Source organism: Amblyomma mixtum, chromosome 4 (assembly GCF_055824585.1).
Source record: "Amblyomma mixtum isolate Tamu chromosome 4, ASM5582458v1, whole genome shotgun sequence".
In the NCBI taxonomy this organism is placed as follows: domain Eukaryota; kingdom Metazoa; phylum Arthropoda; class Arachnida; order Ixodida; family Ixodidae; genus Amblyomma; species Amblyomma mixtum.
The window spans coordinates 73804720-73827054 of NC_143015.1; the positions used below are offsets into that span (position 1 = coordinate 73804720).

General features: G+C 49.3%; 1 protein-coding gene across 1 annotated transcript in view; it reads left to right on the forward strand.

Moving 5' to 3' along the window:
* LOC149347017 (uncharacterized) overlaps window positions 1-22335 on the forward strand; it is a 74551-nt gene extending 52216 nt beyond the window's left edge. The window contains exons 17-20 of the mRNA XM_089541462.1: window positions 1378-1568; window positions 11520-11762; window positions 15745-15914; window positions 16884-22335. Coding sequence (XP_089397588.1) covers window positions 1378-1568; window positions 11520-11762; window positions 15745-15914; window positions 16884-17869 — 1590 coding nt within the window. The 3' untranslated portion in view covers window positions 17870-22335. The remainder of the gene's footprint in view (window positions 1-1377; window positions 1569-11519; window positions 11763-15744; window positions 15915-16883) is intronic.

The window sequence follows — 22335 nt, forward strand, 5'->3', positions numbered from 1 at the left end:
TGTTATTTTTTCTTGGAGAAACTCCAGACGTGGCTTAATTTTTTTCACTTGCAGCTTGTTACCCTGTTCTGTCTTATCATCACTTCTAATATTTTCAAAAAGCCAGGGTGCCGCTATGCTGCCAACGGCACTGCCATTGGAAATACCACGAGGCCGCACTCGTGCATGGGCCGCACCCCGTTTTCCCGAAGGAAATGTTTAAGAAAAAATAAATCCTTCTAAGGGCCGCACCCCAACTTTCCATGACCAAGGTGGGAATAGCCTTCTAAATGCATGTGCCGTGGCCTCCGTGATCATCTCTGCCTGCGAGCAGTGGTGCACTTGATCGTGGAGACCACGCACACGCACAGGAGCTTCCATGTGCGTCATCATCATCATCAACTTTTTTTTTTCCCCCATGATCTCTCGCTATTCACATCGGTATCGCCAGCTGCAGCCTTTTGTTGTTTTTGTGGCGTGTTTGCGTGCTCGCCGTAGTCACCGTAGTTGTGATGGTTGTGGCTTTCATGTGCTGCCGCCGAGCGTTTCATAGCACGATGGGCAAGCACCTTAATAGCTACACGGCTGGGGGTTAGCTCTCGAACACAGCGAGTGTGCGGCTAGCAGGAAATTTGACTTGGCTTAGGAGTGTGTCCAATGATGGTGCAACCAAAAGTGTGCATTGGGAAACACAAGCTACAGAAAGCGTGCTTTCCGAGGCAAGCCGCGCAAGTTTCCTGAACTAGAAGAAGAGCTGCTCCTCTGCGTGCTGGAAGTGCGGAACAATGGCTACGCGTTGACAGCGGACATGCTGCGCGGCTTCTTTTGGGTTGAGTGTGCACCAGAGCACAGCACCAGCTCACAGTCGAAATACTATGCGAGTGACGATTGAACGCAGTATAAATGCTGCTCATGGGGTGTTTTTACTTTAAGAAAAAATTTTTTTAGAACATCGCGTGTATGAGCTGTGCCCTGAAAATTGGCCCTCAAATCTGGAAAAAAAAGTGCGGCCCTTACACGCGTTTATACGGTATACCCGCTTGGTATACTAGCTTGGATATAACGAACCTTAGTATGCTACCCAGGATATAGCGACCTTTCATGTGTTGAGCGCTGATATAGCGAACCTTAGTATGCCACCTCGGGTATAACGAACTTTAGTTCATCAAACTCTGACATATTGAACCTAAGTATGCCACCTCAGATATTTGTATGTTAACCTCGGATATAGTGAACCAAAGTGCGCTACCCAAGCAAGGTACACAGCACTAAATCTTCTATCTGAATACTAGACGTCATAAGAAACAGCATATAAGGGAGGGCGCATTTTTTCTAGTTTTTTCTAGTTAGAAGTTACAAGCGGACAAGACGCTGCTCCACACGACCGCGTCGGTGCAGGAGGTGAGCTCTGTGTCCTGGTCCGACCTGTCCCAGCAGCAGCTGCAGCCTCGAGACCAGGGACGCTCCTTGCTGTGTGGCGGCTGCGGAGTGGCCGAGGTGTGCACGGAGAGGGCGTACAACGGAGGGGGCTGCCTCCTCCTGCGCTTCACCCCGGACGTGGCCAAGCCCAGGGCAGCCCCTTACTTCAGGTGAGGGGGGGGGGGGGGGGGGGGGCAGTTCTATGTGGGAACCCAGAGGAAGCAGGTCTTATTGCCCTGAAGACCTCATTAGGGGTGTCATAGGAGGGGAGGGTGTTGCAGAAAGCAGAAATGATCAGCACTCCTTTGGGAGACGAGGGCTTTAGTCATGTTCCCATGTTCCATAATGGGAGTTTGTTAATACGGGGCACAGTTAATACAACCAAGCATAGGGCAGCCCCTTACTTCAGGTGAGGGGGGGGGGGCAGTTCTATGTGGGAACCCAGAGGAAGCAGGTCTTATGGCCCTGAAGACCTCATTAGGGGTGTCATGGGAGGGGAGGGTGTTGCAGAAATGACCAGCACTCCTTTGGTAGACGAGGGCTTTAGTCATGTTCCATAATGGGAGTTTGTTAATACGGGGCACAGTTAATACAACCAAGCATAGGGCAGCCCCTTACTTCAGGTGAGGGGGGGGGGGGGGGGGGGGGGCAGTTCTATGTGGGAACCCAGAGGAAGCAGGTCTTATGGCCCTGAAGACCTCATTAGGGGTGTCATGGGAGGGGAGGGTGTTGCAGAAATGACCAGCACTCCTTTGGTAGACGAGGGCTTTAGCCATGTTCCATAATGGGAGTTTGTTAATACGGGGCACAGTTAATACAACCAAGCATAGGGCAGCCCCTTACTTCAGGTGAGGGGGGGGGGGCAGTTCTATGTGGGAACCCAGAGGAAGCAGGTCTTATGGCCCTGAAGACCTCATTAGGGGTGTCATGGGAGGGGAGGGTGTTGCAGAAATGACCAGCACTCCTTTGGTAGACGAGGGCTTTAGTCATGTTCCATAATGGGAGTTTGTTAATACGGGGCACAGTTAATACAACCAAGCATAGGGCAGCCCCTTACTTCAGGTGAGGGGGGGGGGGGGCAGTTCTATGTGGGAACCCAGAGGAAGCAGGTCTTATGGCCCTGAAGACCTCATTAGGGGTGTCATGGGAGGGGAGGGTGTTGCAGAAATGACCAGCACTCCTTTGGTAGACGAGGGCTTTAGTCATGTTCCGTAATGGGAGTTTGTTAATACGGGGCACAGTTAATACAACCAAGCATAGGGCAGCCCCTTACTTCAGGTGAGGGGGGGGGGGGGGGGGGGGGGCAGTTCTATGTGGGAACCCAGAGGAAGCAGGTCTTATGGCCCTGAAGACCTCATTAGGGGTGTCATGGGAGGGGAGGGTGTTGCAGAAATGACCAGCACTCCTTTGGTAGACGAGGGCTTTAGTCATGTTCCATAATGGGAGTTTGTTAATATGGGGCACAGTTAATACAACCAAGCATAGGGCAGCCCCTTACTTCAGGTGAGGGGGGGGGGGGGGGCAGTTCTATGTGGGAACCCAGAGGAAGCAGGTCTTATGGCCCTGAAGACCTCATTAGGGGTGTCATGGGAGGGGAGGGTGTTGCAGAAATGACCAGCACTCCTTTGGTAGACGAGGGCTTTAGTCATGTTCTATAATGGGAGTTTGTTAATACGGGGCACAGTTAATACAACCAAGCATAGGGCAGCCCCTTACTTCAGGTGAGGGGGGGGGGGGGGGGGGCAGTTCTATGTGGGAACCCAGAGGAAGCAGGTCTTATTGCCCTGAAGACCTCATTAGGGGTGTCATAGGAGGGGAGGGTGTTGCAGAAAGCAGAAATGATCAGCACTCCTTTGGGAGACGAGGGCTTTAGTCATGTTCCCATGTTCCATAATGGGAGTTTGTTAATACGGGGCACAGTTAATACAACCAAGCATAGGGCAGCCCCTTACTTCAGGTGAGGGGGGGGGGCAGTTCTATGTGGGAACCCAGAGGAAGCAGGTCTTATGGCCCTGAAGACCTCATTAGGGGTGTCATGGGAGGGGAGGGTGTTGCAGAAATGACCAGCACTCCTTTGGTAGACGAGGGCTTTAGTCATGTTCCATAATGGGAGTTTGTTAATACGGGGCACAGTTAATACAACCAAGCATAGGGCAGCCCCTTACTTCAGGTGAGGGGGGGGGGGGGGGCAGTTCTATGTGGGAACCCAGAGGAAGCAGGTCTTATGGCCCTGAAGACCTCATTAGGGGTGTCATGGGAGGGGAGGGTGTTGCAGAAATGACCAGCACTCCTTTGGTAGACGAGGGCTTTAGCCATGTTCCATAATGGGAGTTTGTTAATACGGGGCACAGTTAATACAACCAAGCATAGGGCAGCCCCTTACTTCAGGTGAGGGGGGGGGGGCAGTTCTATGTGGGAACCCAGAGGAAGCAGGTCTTATGGCCCTGAAGACCTCATTAGGGGTGTCATGGGAGGGGAGGGTGTTGCAGAAATGACCAGCACTCCTTTGGTAGACGAGGGCTTTAGTCATGTTCTATAATGGGAGTTTGTTAATACGGGGCACAGTTAATACAACCAAGCATAGGGCAGCCCCTTACTTCAGGTGAGGGGGGGGGGGGGGGGGGGCAGTTCTATGTGGGAACCCAGAGGAAGCAGGTCTTATTGCCCTGAAGACCTCATTAGGGGTGTCATAGGAGGGGAGGGTGTTGCAGAAAGCAGAAATGATCAGCACTCCTTTGGGAGACGAGGGCTTTAGTCATGTTCCCATGTTCCATAATGGGAGTTTGTTAATACGGGGCACAGTTAATACAACCAAGCATAGGGCAGCCCCTTACTTCAGGTGAGGGGGGGGGGCAGTTCTATGTGGGAACCCAGAGGAAGCAGGTCTTATGGCCCTGAAGACCTCATTAGGGGTGTCATGGGAGGGGAGGGTGTTGCAGAAATGACCAGCACTCCTTTGGTAGACGAGGGCTTTAGTCATGTTCCATAATGGGAGTTTGTTAATACGGGGCACAGTTAATACAACCAAGCATAGGGCAGCCCCTTACTTCAGGTGAGGGGGGGGGGGGGGGGCAGTTCTATGTGGGAACCCAGAGGAAGCAGGTCTTATGGCCCTGAAGACCTCATTAGGGGTGTCATGGGAGGGGAGGGTGTTGCAGAAATGACCAGCACTCCTTTGGTAGACGAGGGCTTTAGCCATGTTCCATAATGGGAGTTTGTTAATACGGGGCACAGTTAATACAACCAAGCATAGGGCAGCCCCTTACTTCAGGTGAGGGGGGGGGGGCAGTTCTATGTGGGAACCCAGAGGAAGCAGGTCTTATGGCCCTGAAGACCTCATTAGGGGTGTCATGGGAGGGGAGGGTGTTGCAGAAATGACCAGCACTCCTTTGGTAGACGAGGGCTTTAGTCATGTTCCATAATGGGAGTTTGTTAATACGGGGCACAGTTAATACAACCAAGCATAGGGCAGCCCCTTACTTCAGGTGAGGGGGGGGGGGGGGGGGGGGGGGGGCAGTTCTATGTGGGAACCCAGAGGAAGCAGGTCTTATGGCCCTGAAGACCTCATTAGGGGTGTCATGGGAGGGGAGGGTGTTGCAGAAATGACCAGCACTCCTTTGGTAGACGAGGGCTTTAGTCATGTTCCATAATGGGAGTTTGTTAATATGGGGCACAGTTAATACAACCAAGCATAGGGCAGCCCCTTACTTCAGGTGAGGGGGGGGGGGGGGGCAGTTCTATGTGGGAACCCAGAGGAAGCAGGTCTTATGGCCCTGAAGACCTCATTAGGGGTGTCATGGGAGGGGAGGGTGTTGCAGAAATGACCAGCACTCCTTTGGTAGACGAGGGCTTTAGTCATGTTCTATAATGGGAGTTTGTTAATACGGGGCACAGTTAATACAACCAAGCATAGGGCAGCCCCTTACTTCAGGTGAGGGGGGGGGGGGGGGGGGGCAGTTCTATGTGGGAACCCAGAGGAAGCAGGTCTTATGGCCCTGAAGACCTCATTAGGGGTGTCATGGGAGGGGAGGGTGTTGCAGAAATGACCAGCACTCCTTTGGTAGACGAGGGCTTTAGTCATGTTCCATAATGGGAGTTTGTTAATACGGGGCACAGTTAATACAACCAAGCATTGACTGCTTCTTAAGCACTGTAAAAACAGTACAGTGGACCGATTTCAGAAAGCCCACTGTGCATGCGTACGTTTACCAGAAGCAGTCAAGCACCTTGTTGGCTGTCCTTCACGGCAGTGTCTGTACGACTACCCACTTTATTTGGCGCCTTGACTGGCATTAAGGGGATACTGAGAAGTTTAAGTTGGCTTGTATCGACAGAATACCAGCTCCTGATCACAAAAAAACTGGCTGTGGCTTAGCAATGGTTTAGCCTGGATAAGCAAAAAGCTTGCTGCTTTTTAGCCAACTCCCAAGCTACCACTTGTGGATCGGTGTTTCTGCGCCATCCGACTGTTGCTTCTTCTTCTCCTTCCATGGCGAGTGTCTGTGCCTGTTCTATGGGCAGGCGCGCCTTATATACCCCGCCTTTCAAATGTGCACTGCGCACGGCTGCGGCGAAAGGTCGAACGGTGTTCGCTTCGGCAACGTATGAAGACGCTGAGCTGCGTAACCAGTGCTACGAGGACTGTTATTACAGAATTGAAATATGTCCGTGCATAGTCTGCTCATTAAGAGAACGTGCTGTGGGCGAGTTGGTTCGACATGAGTGTAGCAACCGGTGCTGAGACAGGGCCGAAAAAAATTTTTGAACGACACATGTAAGGCACACTGACAACTGGACGTTTATTTCCTGTAACACAGATTACCATTCAAACACATATAAGGGCCGCACCTTTTTTCTTCCAGATTTCAGGGCCAATTTTCTGTGTCCGGCCCATACACGGGATGTGCGTTTTTTTTTTTTTTTTAAGTAAAAACACACCGATCAAGGAATGAGTGGCATATATTCTACATTCAGTCGTAACTGGTGGAGTCTTCTGACTCCGAGCTGGTGCTTTGCTCTGGTGCATGCTCATCCCTCAAGTAGTCTCGCAGCATGTCCATTGTCAATGCGTAGCCGTTGTTCCGCGCTTCCATCTCATAGCCAGCGCCTCCTCTATTTTTTACAATACCTGCATAGTAAAGCCGATCTGACCGTCCAAGGCCCTCTCCTGTCTTGTCCTCCTTTCCTACCCTCTCCCATCGGCCAGCCTTTGCGCCTGCTCTGCATCTCTGATGATGATCAGGCTGCCTGTCAGGTATGAACGCGTCACAGGGCGCGCCGTTTGTGCTGCTGCTCACCGTGTCGCTGCTCATCGTGAAACCGGTGCAGGCACTGGTTTTAAAAGGAGCCACAGAGAGTGCGGCGCAGCGACGGTGGCATTGCGACAAAAGGCTGTGACGGCTTGTTCAAATAATGTTGGTCTTTTAGCTACAACGCTGAAACATTACAGGAGAGGCACTGAAATCGCTTGGCGGAAATATGAAATCAGATGGCAAATGTAGTCAGTAATAAGTTATGCTATTATGGCTTGCGATTCAGTCATGTTCAGCTAGGAAAATGGGAGAATGAAATAACGAAGGCATGGTAAATCTTCCAGAGAAGGCATTTTCTGAAACTACCAGGTAGCAATAGCTTTCAAGTCATAGCTCTACTTATTGCAGGATTAGCTGTCATTGTTACGACAACTAGGTAAAGATTTCTCTCTGTTCATGGCAGCCTGCAGGTATGATTGATTTATCAAGCAAAAAGTGAACTCGATTCGCAAATGCATGGCCGTGCACAACCAGACACTAATAAGATTACGCAAAACTGAAAAAGGCGCTTGAAGAAAAGGAGGCAAGATAAAACCGAAATCAAGTTCGCTTGAGCACGTGATCAGGGGCAGTCACCGTTAAGCCGAACCACAAGGCAGCGTTTCTTTGGCGCCTTGTCAGCTTCTCTTCTACCGGCGTTGTCGCTCACCGCCGCAAGAGAGGGCGATCAAACACATGAGGGCGTACAAACTAGTGTCTCCACACGGGCATTAGGTGTTGTGTTTCGTTTGTTGTTGTGCTAAGTTTGCGCATGAGGTGCTTTGTCCTCCTCGCACGTGCAAAAGTAGTTGTGCTACAATGGAAATTTCTTACAACTGTAAATATACCATATTTACTCGCATAATGATCGCACTCGCGTAATGATCGCAACCCTGAATTGTGTCAGCAAAATTCAATTTCTTTTATTCCCCGTGTAATTGCCGCTGCAATTTGTCAACGATGTCAAGTCTAACCAACGATGGTCTTACTTGCTACCTGTCTGACAAATGGCACGTGCAGATGACCATCTTGCTCTGTCGGCATTGCAGCGGCACCTGCCTGTTGGCTGACCTGCAGTCACACGAGCAGTCTAAATGCAGTTATGCTTAATCGCGGATACCAAACTTATCTGCGGTAATCTCGAATCACGGTTCGCCGTTGTCGCAAGGCTCGCCACCGCTCTGGGTTGTAGTTCGACAAAGTGACGCGGTGATCTGGCTAAACTTTATTCTTCTTCTAAATAATAAGCCCTGGGATACGGGAACATCAAAAATGAATCCTCCTTGAGGATCGCTGGCCTGTACCAAGTTGCTGGTACAAGCTAGTTTTACGTTCGCAGCCGCGTTGCAGCTGCCGCCGATGCAGCGCGAGTGACCCGATCTGCCTGCACGCCAGCTCCGCTGCTAAGGCGTCACTGAAGTCGATCGTAAATATTTCTTTTAATACGAAACAATTAGGTTGTCAGTAAGGCAACACTGTAAGCAGAACATTCATTATAGCGTTGGTCAGTTCAAAAGCGCCGTCCACTGTGGCTTCGATACGAAACAAGTTAGGCCTAGCGACGGCTAGGTAGTACAGAGCGCCGTCGTCCGCCGCGCTCACGGGCAGCATCATTGCGGTAAGCTCGCGGAGTCTGGCGCTGCGAGCGTTCCTAATTTGTCGCCTACTTTAATGATGCGGCAGGGACCGGACATTTTTCGGCGTATTAGCGGTAAAATGCGTAGCTTGAGTGCCGCGGGACGTTGCTTTTGAACGCTGTTGCTGCACCATCGGACGAGATCGAAGGCTGCATGAAAGCGCCATCGCGCAGCACTATACACACTGCCTATTTTGATGCGTTGTTCTTGGAACGTGATTTATTAGTGCGAAGAAAGTACGTTCTTGGAGCGGGCCAGCTCGTGCGCTTTTTGCACTCTATCTTCTCGGTTTACGACATAAGCCGAGATCGCTGAGCTCAGTTCGCGATAACCGCGTTTAGCGGCGCAGCCGCGGGTAGCGTGCCCGAGTGACAAGGGCAGTCTGACCTGCAACTTGTTTGCGTTTTCGGGGCTCAAAAATTTGTTAAAAATTTACCCCGCGTAATGATCGCACCCCTAAATTTGCGTCAATTTTTTGGAAAAAAAAAAGTTCGATCATTATGCGAGTAAATACAGTGCGTGCAAATACAAGCAGATAGACAAAAAGTTTGTACAGTTAAACGGCTATAAATACAGAGTTGGAGTCTATATAGCCACAGATACGTACCAAGTACATTGTATATATGCTATTTCTGTAAATAGGTGTGAATATACTATGTAAATAAATGCACTAAACGTCCCCTTCTTTTCTACAGTCTGTGCAGCGATGGTCCTCAGCTCCACATAAACAAGCCTAAAATCTCCCAGACTTCACGCAAAACTGAAAGCAGCAGCCCTACTGCACATAATTAATAGGTGCCATTTTACTGCTTCACAGACCACAGACCACGCCATTTACCCGCACTAAACAATTTTCGATAACCATGGTGCCACGAAATGAACAAACATAACAACGCTTTATTCGTCTGGCAGGGAACAGCAATTAGCGGCGCACACAGCTCAAGCAGCACCTCAAGTATGCCAGCCGCGATCCTCAAGTGATCAGTGGAGTGAACGCCTCATCCCACCTCTGCAAATGACGAGCAAAGCTGCCACTCTAGCCAATTGTCATTGGAAAAAGCGCCGCGCCGTGGATGAAGCGAGAGCTGCACAAGAAGGGGTAGAAAGGAAGGATCTGACAGACGTGTGGGGTAGGAGTAGGACAGAGCTATCGCCACCACGCACCCATGCGCAAGTGTGACGCATGCAGTGCTGCCATCTGGGTGGCGCCGCAACGTGGCAACTAACTGAAATGAGGTGTGCCGACGGCTTCCGTTGCAAAGCGGTAGATGCAGCTGGCATTGTAAAAATAGAGAAGGCGCTGACATAGCAAAGCAGCTCTTCTTCCAGATCCGGACACTGGCATGGCTTGCCTCGGAAAGTGCATCCTTTTGGTTGCGCCATCGTCGAACGCACTTCTTGGCTCGCACGCTTGCCGTATTTGAGAGCAAACTCCTAGCCGTGTAGCTATTAAGGTGGCGGTTGCCCATCGTGCTAAAATTGCAAAGCTCGGCGGCAGCACCCGAAAGCCACAGCTACGGTGAACTAACATGCTACCACAACTCGCATGCCTTTGACAGGCACAAAAAGCTGGAGGGGATGATACTGATGCCGATATGAATAACGAGCTTGCGGCGGAAGAAAAAATTGATAGGGGCTTAATGTAGTTAAACCGAGTAGGCCTGCGAAAGCAGGTGTTCAATCTTCAATTGGAGGGGGCACTTAAACTCCGCCTTAGGGGTGTGGCATGATATTTATGGTGGGTGCACGTGTATGCTGAATTGGTAATTCATACTTAAGATTCATAGATGGCGGCTAGCCCTCATATATCACTACCAGCGCAGTGGTTGAGTGATGCGCCACTGCACTGGCAGGTGGCTGTTTCTATCCCAGCCACCCTCGGGATTTAGTTACCTATGCTGCTCTTCCCGAGCAACCTCTCGCGCAGATGGCACGACGCTCGTCCGAACTTACCCAAGCTTACCCAAGTTACTACCTGAGCTCGCCCGAGTAACTCGTGTAAGCTCGTGTAGTAACTCGGGTTGCTAGGCAACGGCACAAGATTGTATGTGCCGGTTTTGCTAGTCCACTTATGGTGTTAGCTTGTGGTTAAGCGTTTGATTTAGCTCGTGCCGGCACGCCGTCATGAGCTGTGAAACCCAGCGCCTGTGCGAGGGTGGTGCCCTCTGGGTGTGTAGGCGGCAGCGGCGCGACGCCACCTGATGGGGCGCAGCTGAAGCGGTTGCTAGGCAACGGCGACTCAAGGTCATTTGGTAGCTGCACCGCCACGAGCATACGCGATGAGCTGAGCTGGGCTCCAGTAATGTTGCTTTCGCAACAAAAGTTGTTGATGATGATGATAACTCGCAGCCTTGGGCGCCATCTGGAAGCTCCTGTGCATGCGCGTGTCTTCAGCGAGCGAGCGCCCAGTTGCTAGCAGCCGGAGCCAATCGCGGGGGCCACGGCGCGTGCATTTTGAAGGCTGTTCCTGCGTGAGTCTTGGAAAGTTTGGGTGCAGCCCTTACATGGATTTTTTTTTAATATTTCCTTCAGGAAAAGAGGGTGCGGCCCATACACGGGTGTGGCCCTGATACGCGTTTATATGAATTATATACCTGCGGCCATGAGATAAACATGAAGAAAAACTCACGTCATGCACATCTCGTGAGAACAAGTGCCATTCGTGCACTGGACCCCAGAAATGCTACCTCCTTTGCCGATAAAGACACTGACTGCCACTGATGCAAGATTTGCCACGCTTCCTAATTTCCAAAGATTCAGTTATTTCTCTGGTTATTTGGGTCTTAGCTCTTTTTAGTACGCATGTGTTCTTGAAGTCGGGTTGACGTTTATGTTTGTCCGGTTTTTCTCCCAGCAGAAATCGGTTTCGAATTGATTGCGCTTTTCAGTAGGGGTTTCGATTGGAACCCTGCAGCGCGGCTCAGGGTATCACTCACTCTTAGTCCTGAACACTCAGCTGTGAATATGGCTTTCTACAGTTGTACGTTTCTCCTTATAGTCGCAGCCGCACTTCAATTCCTTGAGACTTTTCCAGTTAGTTGGTGTTTTTTTTGGGGGGGGGGGGGGGTATCCTTTCTGTAACTTGGGACGCTTTTTATGTGGCTTATATTCTTTGAGGCTCCAGTGTCATGTACGTTGCTAGGCTTTCTCTCAAGGTAGGTGCCACAAATCTGTGCGATGCGTTCTTTGACAGGTTGTTTGCGTGCGACATCCCAGTGGGCTCCCTGTGTGTCAGCTACACCTTCCAGGTGTACCCGGGCAGCTCTGAGACACTTGACGTGGCACTCGTCTTGGTGGTTCGGACGGCACTGGGAGAGAAAAAGAAGCTGCTGCTGGGTGCCACAGTCTTCATGCCTGAAGGCGAGTGGTGTGAGGCAACGCAAGACGTTCCTTCTCAAAGCTCTCCAGGTGCTGCCAAGTCTTGTTGGCTGACAAGGTGTGTAGTCATCTTCATCATCATTTGAAATTGCATCCTCTGCTGAAAAAAAGGCCCTTTGTAGGGCTCTCCGATTACATCCTAACCAGCAGTGGCTGCCCTTCCCCAGTGTGATTCCAATTTCGTCCTTCCACACCTCAGTGGCCAGAGCTGGCTGTTTTCCTTCCCTTGAAATCCATTCTTTTGGTTTAATAGACCTTTTTATACCTGCTTTAGGCAGCACGTTTTACCCTTTATTTCGACTAGAGTGTCATTTGCCCCAGTTTGTTTGGCTAGTTCACCTACCGTATTTACCCAATTCCAACGCACCCCCGATTCCAACACGCACCCAGTTTACGGCACCAAAAAAAAAAAAAAATCAAGCCCCGATCCTAACGCTCGCCCGATTTTGGGGATGAAAAATAAACTGCAAGCCCCGCTTCTAACGTGCATGTGATTTCCGTGAACGAAAACAATTTGCAACCGTTTTTGTATCTTCAGGTGAGAACAGGCTGTTTATTCACCCGAACTTCACTCACTGACACTCTCGGGCAGCTCCTTCTCGCTCTCCGACCGCAACATCTCGTCTTCAGTGCCATCCATGGCATCAGAAATTCCGCATTTCTTGAATGCGTTTGAATTGGCTTCTTGAGAGGCCTCGATTGCGCTCAAGCTCAAGGGCCTTCACCTTGAGCACCTCGGTGGTGACGGGCATGAGATCCACACAAAGCTGCCGCGTGAAGTCAGCCAGCTCATCATTAAGGTCGGGAAACCTCCCCGCTTGCGGACCGTGGCGGACTTTGCTTGACATTTTGCACTCAAAGATTGACTGTTTCAGTCTTCGCCAGTCACGAACACAAGTCTCCGGCACAGTAAAATGATGGGCACCATGCCTATTGCCGCTCTGTTCTGCGTGCAGGATAACTTTGTGCTTAAAGCTGATCTCGTGGCAGACGTGACATCTCTTCGTGCCGCAGCATCCATTCTCAAAAACGATATCGCACGGAGAGCCCACTGGAGAACACCGCCGTTGCACTACAGACGACGCTATAGCTTGCTACTCACGTCGCAAACGCAGCAAAAGTGAGGCGAGGCAGTTCGTACCGTGAATTGTTTTGTGCCACGCTCGCTGACAAAAATGGCAAGCACCACACCGGTTGAAAATTGGTCCTGCGACGCAGAAAATGACGAGCGAATGTGCTCTCATGGTTGCCAGCAATTAGTGAGCTCCCACATCGCGTAATGGCGATTAAGATGGGCAGCTGTGTGGCAATTTCGGTCTGTACCCAAATCCAACGTGCATGCGATTTCAAGACTTATTTTCCCCGAAAAAAGATGCGCGTTGGAACTCGGTAAATACGGTACTCTTTCCCTCATCTCTCAACTTCACCCGTTAATTTTTTTTCAATGGCATTTTATACTGCTCTCAGTTTATCTTTAACCTCGTTTATTGGCCTCCTTGTTCCGGCCCTATAGATGAGTTTTGCACAACTCTTGCATATTTTTTTTTATGGATATCAAAGTTAGCTGCTGTTCCTAACTTGAAGAGTTACTCCCAAGTGCAGTTGTACTCATCTCTGTTCTCCTGGAAATTTGTTTTCTCTGATGTGGATTTGCAGACTAGAGTTCTGCCTACCGTATTTAATCGCGTAATGAACTCGCCCGTCCACTTTATCATGGGCAGTTTGCATTTATTTTAACCTCGCGCAAAAAGTGCCCACCTGACCTTACAAGGCTGATGTTCAACATGTTCACTTTGTCTTGCCGTGATTGGCTGGCGCCATCGACTATCACATCATCATCATCATCATTAGGCCGACTACGCCCACTGCAGGGCAAAGGCCTCTCCCATGTCTCTCCAATTAACCCTGTGCTTCGCCAGCTGTGGCCACCGTATCCCCCCAAACTTCCTAATCTCATATCCGCCCACCTCACTTTCTGCCGCCCCCTGCTACGCTTGCCTTCTCTTGGAATCCACTCCGTTACCCTCAAGGACCAGCGGTTATCTTGCCTTCGCATTACATGCCCTGCCCAAGCCCACTTCTTCCTCTTGATTTCGACTAGGATGTTATCAAACCGCAATTGTTCCCTCACCCACTCCGCCTGCTTCCGATCTCTTAATGTTACACCTATCATTTTTCTTTCCATAGCTCGCTGCATAGTCCTTATCGCTTGTCAACTATTACATAATTGTCTAATCACTGATACAGCGAACGTCTTTTAAAGTGAGCGCAACAAGGATGCAACTTGTTGACCACGTGCTTTTGTTCGTGGACGGACAGACAGACAGGCGGGCGAATCGGATGGCAGGCAGCATGGCAGATTGAAATTGCCGAGTCCTGCTTACTTGATTTGCTTTTATTCACCAGCTGTGGAAGAATAATTGTTGATATCATTGATTTTAAATTGTGTCTAAAGCACTTGTCGACTGCATACCACTCAGCTTTCATGCCGGCCGTTCTCAAATGCCAGACAAAGATTTTCTCCTTGTTGTTTGATTTATTCCTTTGCGTCCTCGAGAAAAGAAACTGCTTGGCTCACTTGAAGTTGCCACCATCGGCACCATCGACTCTCTCTTTTTTTTTTTGGACACGGTGGATCTTCAGGGAGCAAATTTCATGCTTTGATGTTTTGTTATGAAGATTTTTTTGCCTCCTGGGATAACTTTCTTGTGTCCTGCCTAGCTGCCCTTCTTCCTACTTCAGTTCCATTCTGCATGAATATCTCGACAAGGTTTTTGTTCTTCATCCCTGCGTCATTGCTGTCTTCCTCGGTTAAAGCAGAATATCTGTCCTCGAGTGAGATCCTGAATGGCTGTACTTTTGCCCTTGCATCTGGTTGTCTTACCTGCCTCCTTCTGACTGCTTTTGCTGCTGCTTTTTAGAATCGGGGATAATTATAGATTTCTACACTTTACCTAGCCTGACAGCTCAACATGATGAAAAATTCCTAGGTGCCCACATCTCTTGAAGTCATTTTTAGTGTTCCCGTTCGGTCTGTCCCATGTCCTGTTTTTTGCATTTGTGGAAGAAGGTATTTTTTATTGTTTGGTTACTCTGTTTTTCACCAGGAAACAAAGAAAAAGGATGCGAGACCACTGTCTAGCACGCTTAATCCTTTCTGAACTTTTTTGGATTAGTAATTTTTTTGCTTTACTTATCAGAGTTAGCCGGCTTCTGTTGCTAATTGTGGAGGTGTGTAGTGAACCAGGATGACTGCCTTTCAGAAGCCACTGTTAGCTCTAGTGAACACATTGTGCTCTCAGTCTACAATAGGAAATTATGAGTAAGTTTAAGACAAGCAAGCTTGCGGATTACAGAAGAAGGTGAAGTCACTCACTCCCTGGCTTAAGTCAGAAGTGGGAAGTGGTCTTGGGTAGAAGCACATCACAAGCAGAGCACAGATAACTGGTGGTCTCGGTTAATGCAGTGGAGTGCAGGAATATGAAGCCAAGCCAGTTGGTGGAGTCAGGTGGGGATGTTAGGTTAGGTTATGTTATGGGACAGGGTGCCTGTGGGTGGCCGAGACAGGGCTTATTGGATAGGGGAGGTAAAATCCTTTGCTCTGAAATGAGTGAATGGAAGCATTTTCGCAGGCGACCTGCTGGACATAGTCACTTTCTTTTGTCTTAAGGCAGGTAATATGCCTGAAAGCCATTCATCTTGAGCTCCTTCGTCCAGCACTGCACTATGGCATCTCATGTGACCAGCTGTAGCTTTGGGATGTGAAGCACCATAATTAGCATATTTAGAGTCAGCTGCCTGTCACCTATAAGTTTTTTATTTTTGTGCATTGTTCATGCCAAAGTGGTCGAACTTTGCGTGAAGCCCAACCGCGTTTTTATCGAAATAGATAGCTTTGCATTTCAAGAATTGGGTGTCGAGATAGGAGGGCATAGACCACTTCTTATTTTTTCTCGACGCAGAACAGTGCAATCCCAGTGCACTACCTGGAACCTTAAGTTGGGGTTCTACAATTGAGAGCTGCCCCCCCTTGCTTCCAGAACTTTCAAGGTGAAGTACACCAACAATGCCATTCTCGAAGAAATCGGCATCTCCTTCGTGTCTTTTGACGCATCAGTGACCAGTGCTTTCCTTTTGGGCGAACTCATCATAGAGCGTGCAGCTGACAAGACTGGAAACAAGTCTGCGAATAACAGTTCCAGCGATAAAGGTAATTGCCAAAAGTTTGCTTGCAAAGAGTGGACAGCAGGCACCAAAGGTTACAGTAATGACTCAGGCATGAAGCCTCACTGAGTTGAAGACAGTTGTGCCAGTGAAGCGAATTCATTTGCTTACTTGTCCTGCTTGTTAGGGTCAGTGAATTGGGCTCCAGGAGCTATCAGTGAGTGCCATATGTGCAAGGCAAAGGCATCTGCCCCTAATGAACTACAAAACCTTGGCTGAATACTTAAAACCTTATCATGATTAATTTATTTTAACTGACTGAGGCATGCTTGGCCCAAGAGCTGGAGCAGTTAGACTGCCTGGCACTTCAGTTGATCACCTTGTCAGGTAGGCACTGATTTTGCATTGTTTTGTGCGCACTGCTGATTTGCTAATGAAAATTGGCAGTATCACAGCAAGAAGTGCTTGGTCACTTTGTCCGCATGAAAAACAAAGCAAGGAAAATAACTTTTCCGGTCTGCATGATTATTTTCAGTTTCGTAAAATGGACCTTTTGAGACATCAAAAGTGCTGATCTAGGTTTTAGCTTGAACTGTGTTGGGAAAGCACTAACTTTCTAAATTGTAAAAACATTTCTTTCATCATGGAATTCGTGAATAGATATTACGTTCTCTTAGTTTCATTCTGATGTGTAAATGGACATGAAATCTTTATTGTAAACGCAGCGTAGTTAATGGCATGAGTCTCTTGTATTGCAGGTTATAACTCAGTGCTAACTTGTTTTTTAAAAAGCTGTCTTCTGTTTTTGTTCTTAACGATGATCTATTTGCAACCTGAAATTTTGTCATCTTTATCTTGAATTCAGAGCAGAAAAGGTTTGCAGAAAGCCCACTTTCTAAATTTGACTTTACGCAGTCTAGCTCAGCATTGCCATTCACATTCTCTATCTCATCAGCGGAGCGCCAGGCAGGCCAGTCTTGCATCGTATTGAAATTACTCTGGTGTTCACACGCAGGCTTGACCTCCGAAGACAGCAGACAAGATGCTTCTGAACAAAATTCACCTGTAGAAATGTGCCCTGTGAACCGCGGCATGACAACTGCTACTACCAGTGGGGGTAACAGCAAGGATGAACCCAAGGCTAAAGAGCTGCATGAGTGTAGCCACTGTGGCAAAGCCTTCATGACGAGAAGCACTCTGAAAGCTCACATCCCCACCCATACGGGCGAACTTCCATACTGTTGTGACTACTGTACCAGTGCCTTTGCACGGAAGGGGACCCTAGTCAGACACATGCAGCGCAATCACGCGGGCGATTGTCTGTACCGTTGCGACCACTGCGGCAGTGCTTTTGCTAAAAAGTTCCACCTGGACTACCATATGCACACTCACACTGGTGGGCATCCTTACAGTTGCGACTCCTGTGGCCGTGGTTTCTCTATGAAGAGCCGTCTGGTCATCCACATGCGCACTCATACGGGTGAGCGTCCTTACAGTTGCAACTTGTGCGCCCGTGCCTTTACAGAAAAGGGGAGCTTGTCCAGACACATGCGCACTCACACGGGTGAGCGTCCTTACAGTTGCGAGCACTGTGGCAGGGCCTTTAAAGACAAGAGCACCCTGGAAACCCACCTCCGCTCCCACATGGGGGAGAAGCGATACCAGTGTGAGTTGTGCCCCTTTTCATTTGCTCGACGCGGTAACTTGGCAGCACACATCCGCAGTCACACGGGTGAGCGTCCTTACAGTTGCGACTACTGTGGCAGGGCCTTTAGAGATAAGTGTGGCCTGGTCGGCCATATGCGCATTCACATGGATGAGCGTCCTTACAGTTGCGACCACTGTGGCAGTGCCTTTAAAGAAAGGGGCACCCTGGTAACCCACCTCCGCTGCCACACGGGGGAGAAGCCATACCAGTGCGAACTGTGCCCTATGGCCTTTGCACAAAGTGGACAGCTCAAGAGACATGTGCGGAGCCACAAGCGCAAAAAACCAATGTAGCGTGACTTGTACCCAAAGACATTTGCTAACATGTGCCGTTTAAAAAAGCAGAAAGGGAACAGGAGCGTTGAATGAAGTTGTGGCACACTTTTAGTAGAACATGTTTTGTTAAATATCGTGTTTTTACCAACCAGCTCACAACATTGTGTTAAAGGGGCCCAGCAACGCTTTTTCCATATGCTTTAGATGATTTCTTCATGACACGCAGATACCGAATCAAAAAGTATTACTGGAATCGATGCACTAGAACGGGAGTTATTAAGGAATGAATTTTCAAAATACTAGCAAACAAAAAACTGCCCTCAACTCAAATTTTCCCGGTCTTCGCTTTACTGTTTCACTCACCCAATGACGACACACGGCGAGACCAATCGAAACAGCGTACACGAGCATGTCACCACAACATCTCAGAAGATAGCTTCTCATGGTTTCCTGGTCGCTGTAAGATGTTTTCGCTCACGGCGTCGTTTCCATGGTTACAAGCACGTGGGTGCTCGACTCGTGTCAACAAACAGCAGCAACACAGAAGTTGTGGAACGCTGAAGAATGGCCTTCCCCGATTTGTAAGAGTTGGAGCGTGAAATACTGAGACGGAGCGAAGAAGCCGAAAGCTTCAATGTAGTACAGGCATGCCGTCATTGCTCGAATCTAGAAAGTATCCTTTCAGGTAGCATGGCTGTTTTTGTATTTTCTTGTGCGAACGTGAAGTAAGCCGAGCCTGCCAGCCGGCCAGCCTGGACGCCGGCAGACAGGATCCCGTCTGCCGGCGTCATAAAAACGAGCTAAAGAGTGTTCTTGACATAAATAATAAAGCCTTGGATAGGAAAATGAGAAATATATCACTTTTCTGGGTCACTGGCCATTACCGTGTTGCTGGTAAAAGTGACAACTGTGGCACGAGCGAATTTGTTGCGAAAACTGCCTCACAGCTGCCGCTGGCCCGACAGGGTCCGGTTCGACTGGCGCCTGCTAGCTCCGCTGCTGAAGGCGTAGCGAAAATTGACCGCACTATTATTTTATTGTGAGATGATGCTGTTGACAGCAAAGCGGTGTGAAGAGTATGCCTTTTATTATAGTGCAGGCGACTTCCGAAGCGCCGGCCTGTGCGGCAGCTTCAATGCGAAACAGGCTATAGGCCTAGCGATGACCGCGGCAGACAGGCAGCAGCAGAGCTCGTCGCCCGGAGCGCCCGCGAGCGGTGCCGTTGCCGAAAGATCGCAACATAAGCAGGCATGCTTTGTCGCTGCTCGAGTATAAGCTGGCAGTCTTTCTGATAACAAGGCGATCTTATCTTTTCTTGCAATATTTGTATGCCAAGCCAAGCAGCGCTCAGGCAGTGCTGCATGGCGGCGAAGTGCAACACCAGTTGTGGGCGGAGCTTGGGTAGAGCGGCGCAGCCATGGAGGAAGGGAAAATTTTCCTTCCTCCAAGGGTGCAGCAGTGCTTGCCGCTCCGTGTGTCCCTGCTTGCTGTGGTGCGGCAGTTCGGAAGCGGCGATCGGAGTGGCGCGCCGAACGTGTTGCCAGACATATGTCTCCTGCTTAAAGATGCGCGCGCTCGTCGGTAAGAAGGCGGAAAAGAAAACGAGCGGAGATGCATCGGAAGCAAGCTCAACATATGTGTAGAGGGTAACAATACACTCAGGAGGTCGTGAAGTTCTTTGATGCAAAGTAATAGCCAGCGCCTCTGCTGGGGCTTTTTTTTCTAACAAGCTTTGAAATGCTTTGCGTAAGAAAAGATGCTAGTTTTTTTCAATTTAATATAAAAGGACACAACATAACATATTTTTGCTAAAGAACACAATTAGCTTGTTATTAGTTGTTCATCCAATCATAATCACCCACCAGCTGAAGTCATATCCGCTGCAAAAGACCCCGCTGTGTGCCGACACTCAGTGCCATAATTTTGGTTATCGAGCAAATATGCGTGTTATGACCGGTGGTAATAGCATCGTCATAACTCAACAATTACAACAAGGAAGCAAAACAGTGCACTCAGATTATGTTTCAGGGCCCCTTTAAGGTAGCCTGGTAGTAGTTGCATTTTCGGGAGAAGCTTGCCTATAGTAGGATACAACTTAAAAAAACAGCGAGTTGCTAACACTGGGCCACGGTCCACGGCGTCCTGTATTACTCCGCTGGCCAATCGCAACTGTAAATGAATTCAGTTTTTAATGCCTAACTACGTATATCAAACAATCCATGTGTCAAAATCCTGAAGCTTATTTTTTTCGTGTGATAAGCTTTTTGTTTACGTAACGAAAAACGTTTCAGCAGCGGACTACTTCTTCATTGTGGAGGAATTCTGTGGGCGGAGCTTCACTGCAGACTTAAGTTGTATCCGACTAATGCAATTTACATGCCCTATCGGTGTCACTTTAAGTGTTTCCCCCACAAGAAGCTGGAGCCTGTTAAGGGCCCAATCAACCACTGTACGTCGCTGGACATAAGGACCTTTTTGGATATAGACCAGAATTTTGAGCCTCTCCTGGGCGCGGCCATTTTGCACCGACTGGCGCCCCGCGGTGCGGGCGTTTCTTTGGGGACTGCGGGGCTGCGGCAGTTCCGCGGCCGCGCCTGCATATAGCCGCGCTTCGGGCGCTAAAAAAACATTGTCGAGCATACTTCCGCTGCGTGGTTGTGTTGCAGGAAGTATTTACGTTATCAAAGCGATAACATTGACGCGTTTTAATGACATTTAGTTTGACATTCAGGTTAATTGTGCCGGCGCTTAGAACGCGCTCGTGCTTATATCGAATTCCGTCTTGGTGCTCCACCCCAAAGAAACTTTTTGTTCAATATCAAGCATTAGGTGTGCGGCTAGCATGCAGTTCCAATTCCCATGCACTCTTATTCCTTCCTGCCGGCCGGCCATAAAGCTCCCCCCTCCACAAACAGGGCTTTCTTGTCGACGCGCCAGTTTATCAACAAATTACCGCTGTGAGCTCAACTGAGTCGCAGCGCCAACAGAAAACAAATTTTGTCATGGTTTATGCAACCTGGTGCATAAAAACGTACTTTCGCTTAATTTATCAAAGCTTGAATAGATATGAGCAGCTAATCCAGCTTTCACTAATTCTGACGTCCGAAGTCGCGTTACTTTATTCAGGAGCTCTCGCCGCGTGTGAGAGCGTTGCGTAGCCGTTTGGCTAAGTGTGGAAAATGTAATGAAATCGCGCATAGTATTTTCCTGTGAATAAGGTAGATACCGCACCGCTGCGGTGGCTCAGTGGTTACGGCTCTCGGCTCTGGCCCAAAAGACGCGGGTTCGATCCCGGCCGCGGCGGCCGAATTTCGATGGAGGCGAAATTCTAGAGGCCCGTGTACTGTGCGATGTCAGTGCACGTTAAAGAACCCCAGGTGGTCGAAATTTCCGGAGCCCTCCACTACGGCGTCCCTCATAGCCTGAGTCGCTTTGGGACGTAAAACATTAATAAGCCAAACCAAACTAGTGTAGGTATACCAACAGCAGAAAGATACTATGATAAACCTTTACCCCCCAGATACCTCTGACATGCGTGCGGAAAAAGCAGCTGAAATCGGTAGCGGTCGTGCTTACAATCCTGTGCATGAAATGTGTTTAATGGGAACAAGAGCAAGCTCAGCGCAAGGATGCCGAACATGTACTGGTGATCGAAAACACGCGCTCCGCCGGTACAACCTTCAGTCTGTAGCTCGCCTATCCAGTTACTACTCCACTGAGTCAAATCAATAGATCGACATTCTGATGCATAAAATTATCATAGATGATATCGCACGTAAAAGGCGACAACAAACGACACGACAGCGCAGCTTAGAAGTGCCGGTTTCCAGTCCGTACACTACCTGGTCGACTACCCTCGGATGTCAGGTTAACGAGTAACTGCGCGCAAGATAACCGCAGTACTGTCTGGAAGAGGGAAAATGTGAGTAGTGACGCACAGCACACACCCTCATACTTTAGCTGATGGAGCAAAACAACGGCAGAAGTGAACACGTAAACATGCGTTCAACGCGCGGCGCCGGCGCGACCCGCAGTCCCTCGGGCCGCGCGCGCCGACAGATGCGACTGGTGTCGAGTGTAGAAGCGCGCCCGCAGCCTGCGTGCGAGGGTAAAAAAATCTGGTCTATACAGATATCCGTGAGAGATCCGCTGATCTCCCATGGACGTCCTGCAAAGGTACATGTGTAACTGCAACTATCTCCACTGGACGTCCGATACGGATATCCAAGAATATCCCCCGCGGATCTAATGAGGCTATTCGCATGTCATGCCTTCTATGCTTTCATGAAGCAGGCCCTGGTGATTGCAGCAAATAATATATCCAGCATTTCCCATGGGCTTGTATAAAACCCCACAGAATGCCTGAATTCGGACATAAGTCCACCGTGTCAGATTCATGCCTCTATGAAGCAACAAACGGCCACAAAGCACAATGTATCCGATTGAAGACAATTTTATTAATGATATTAAAGCTGTTTTCAGTC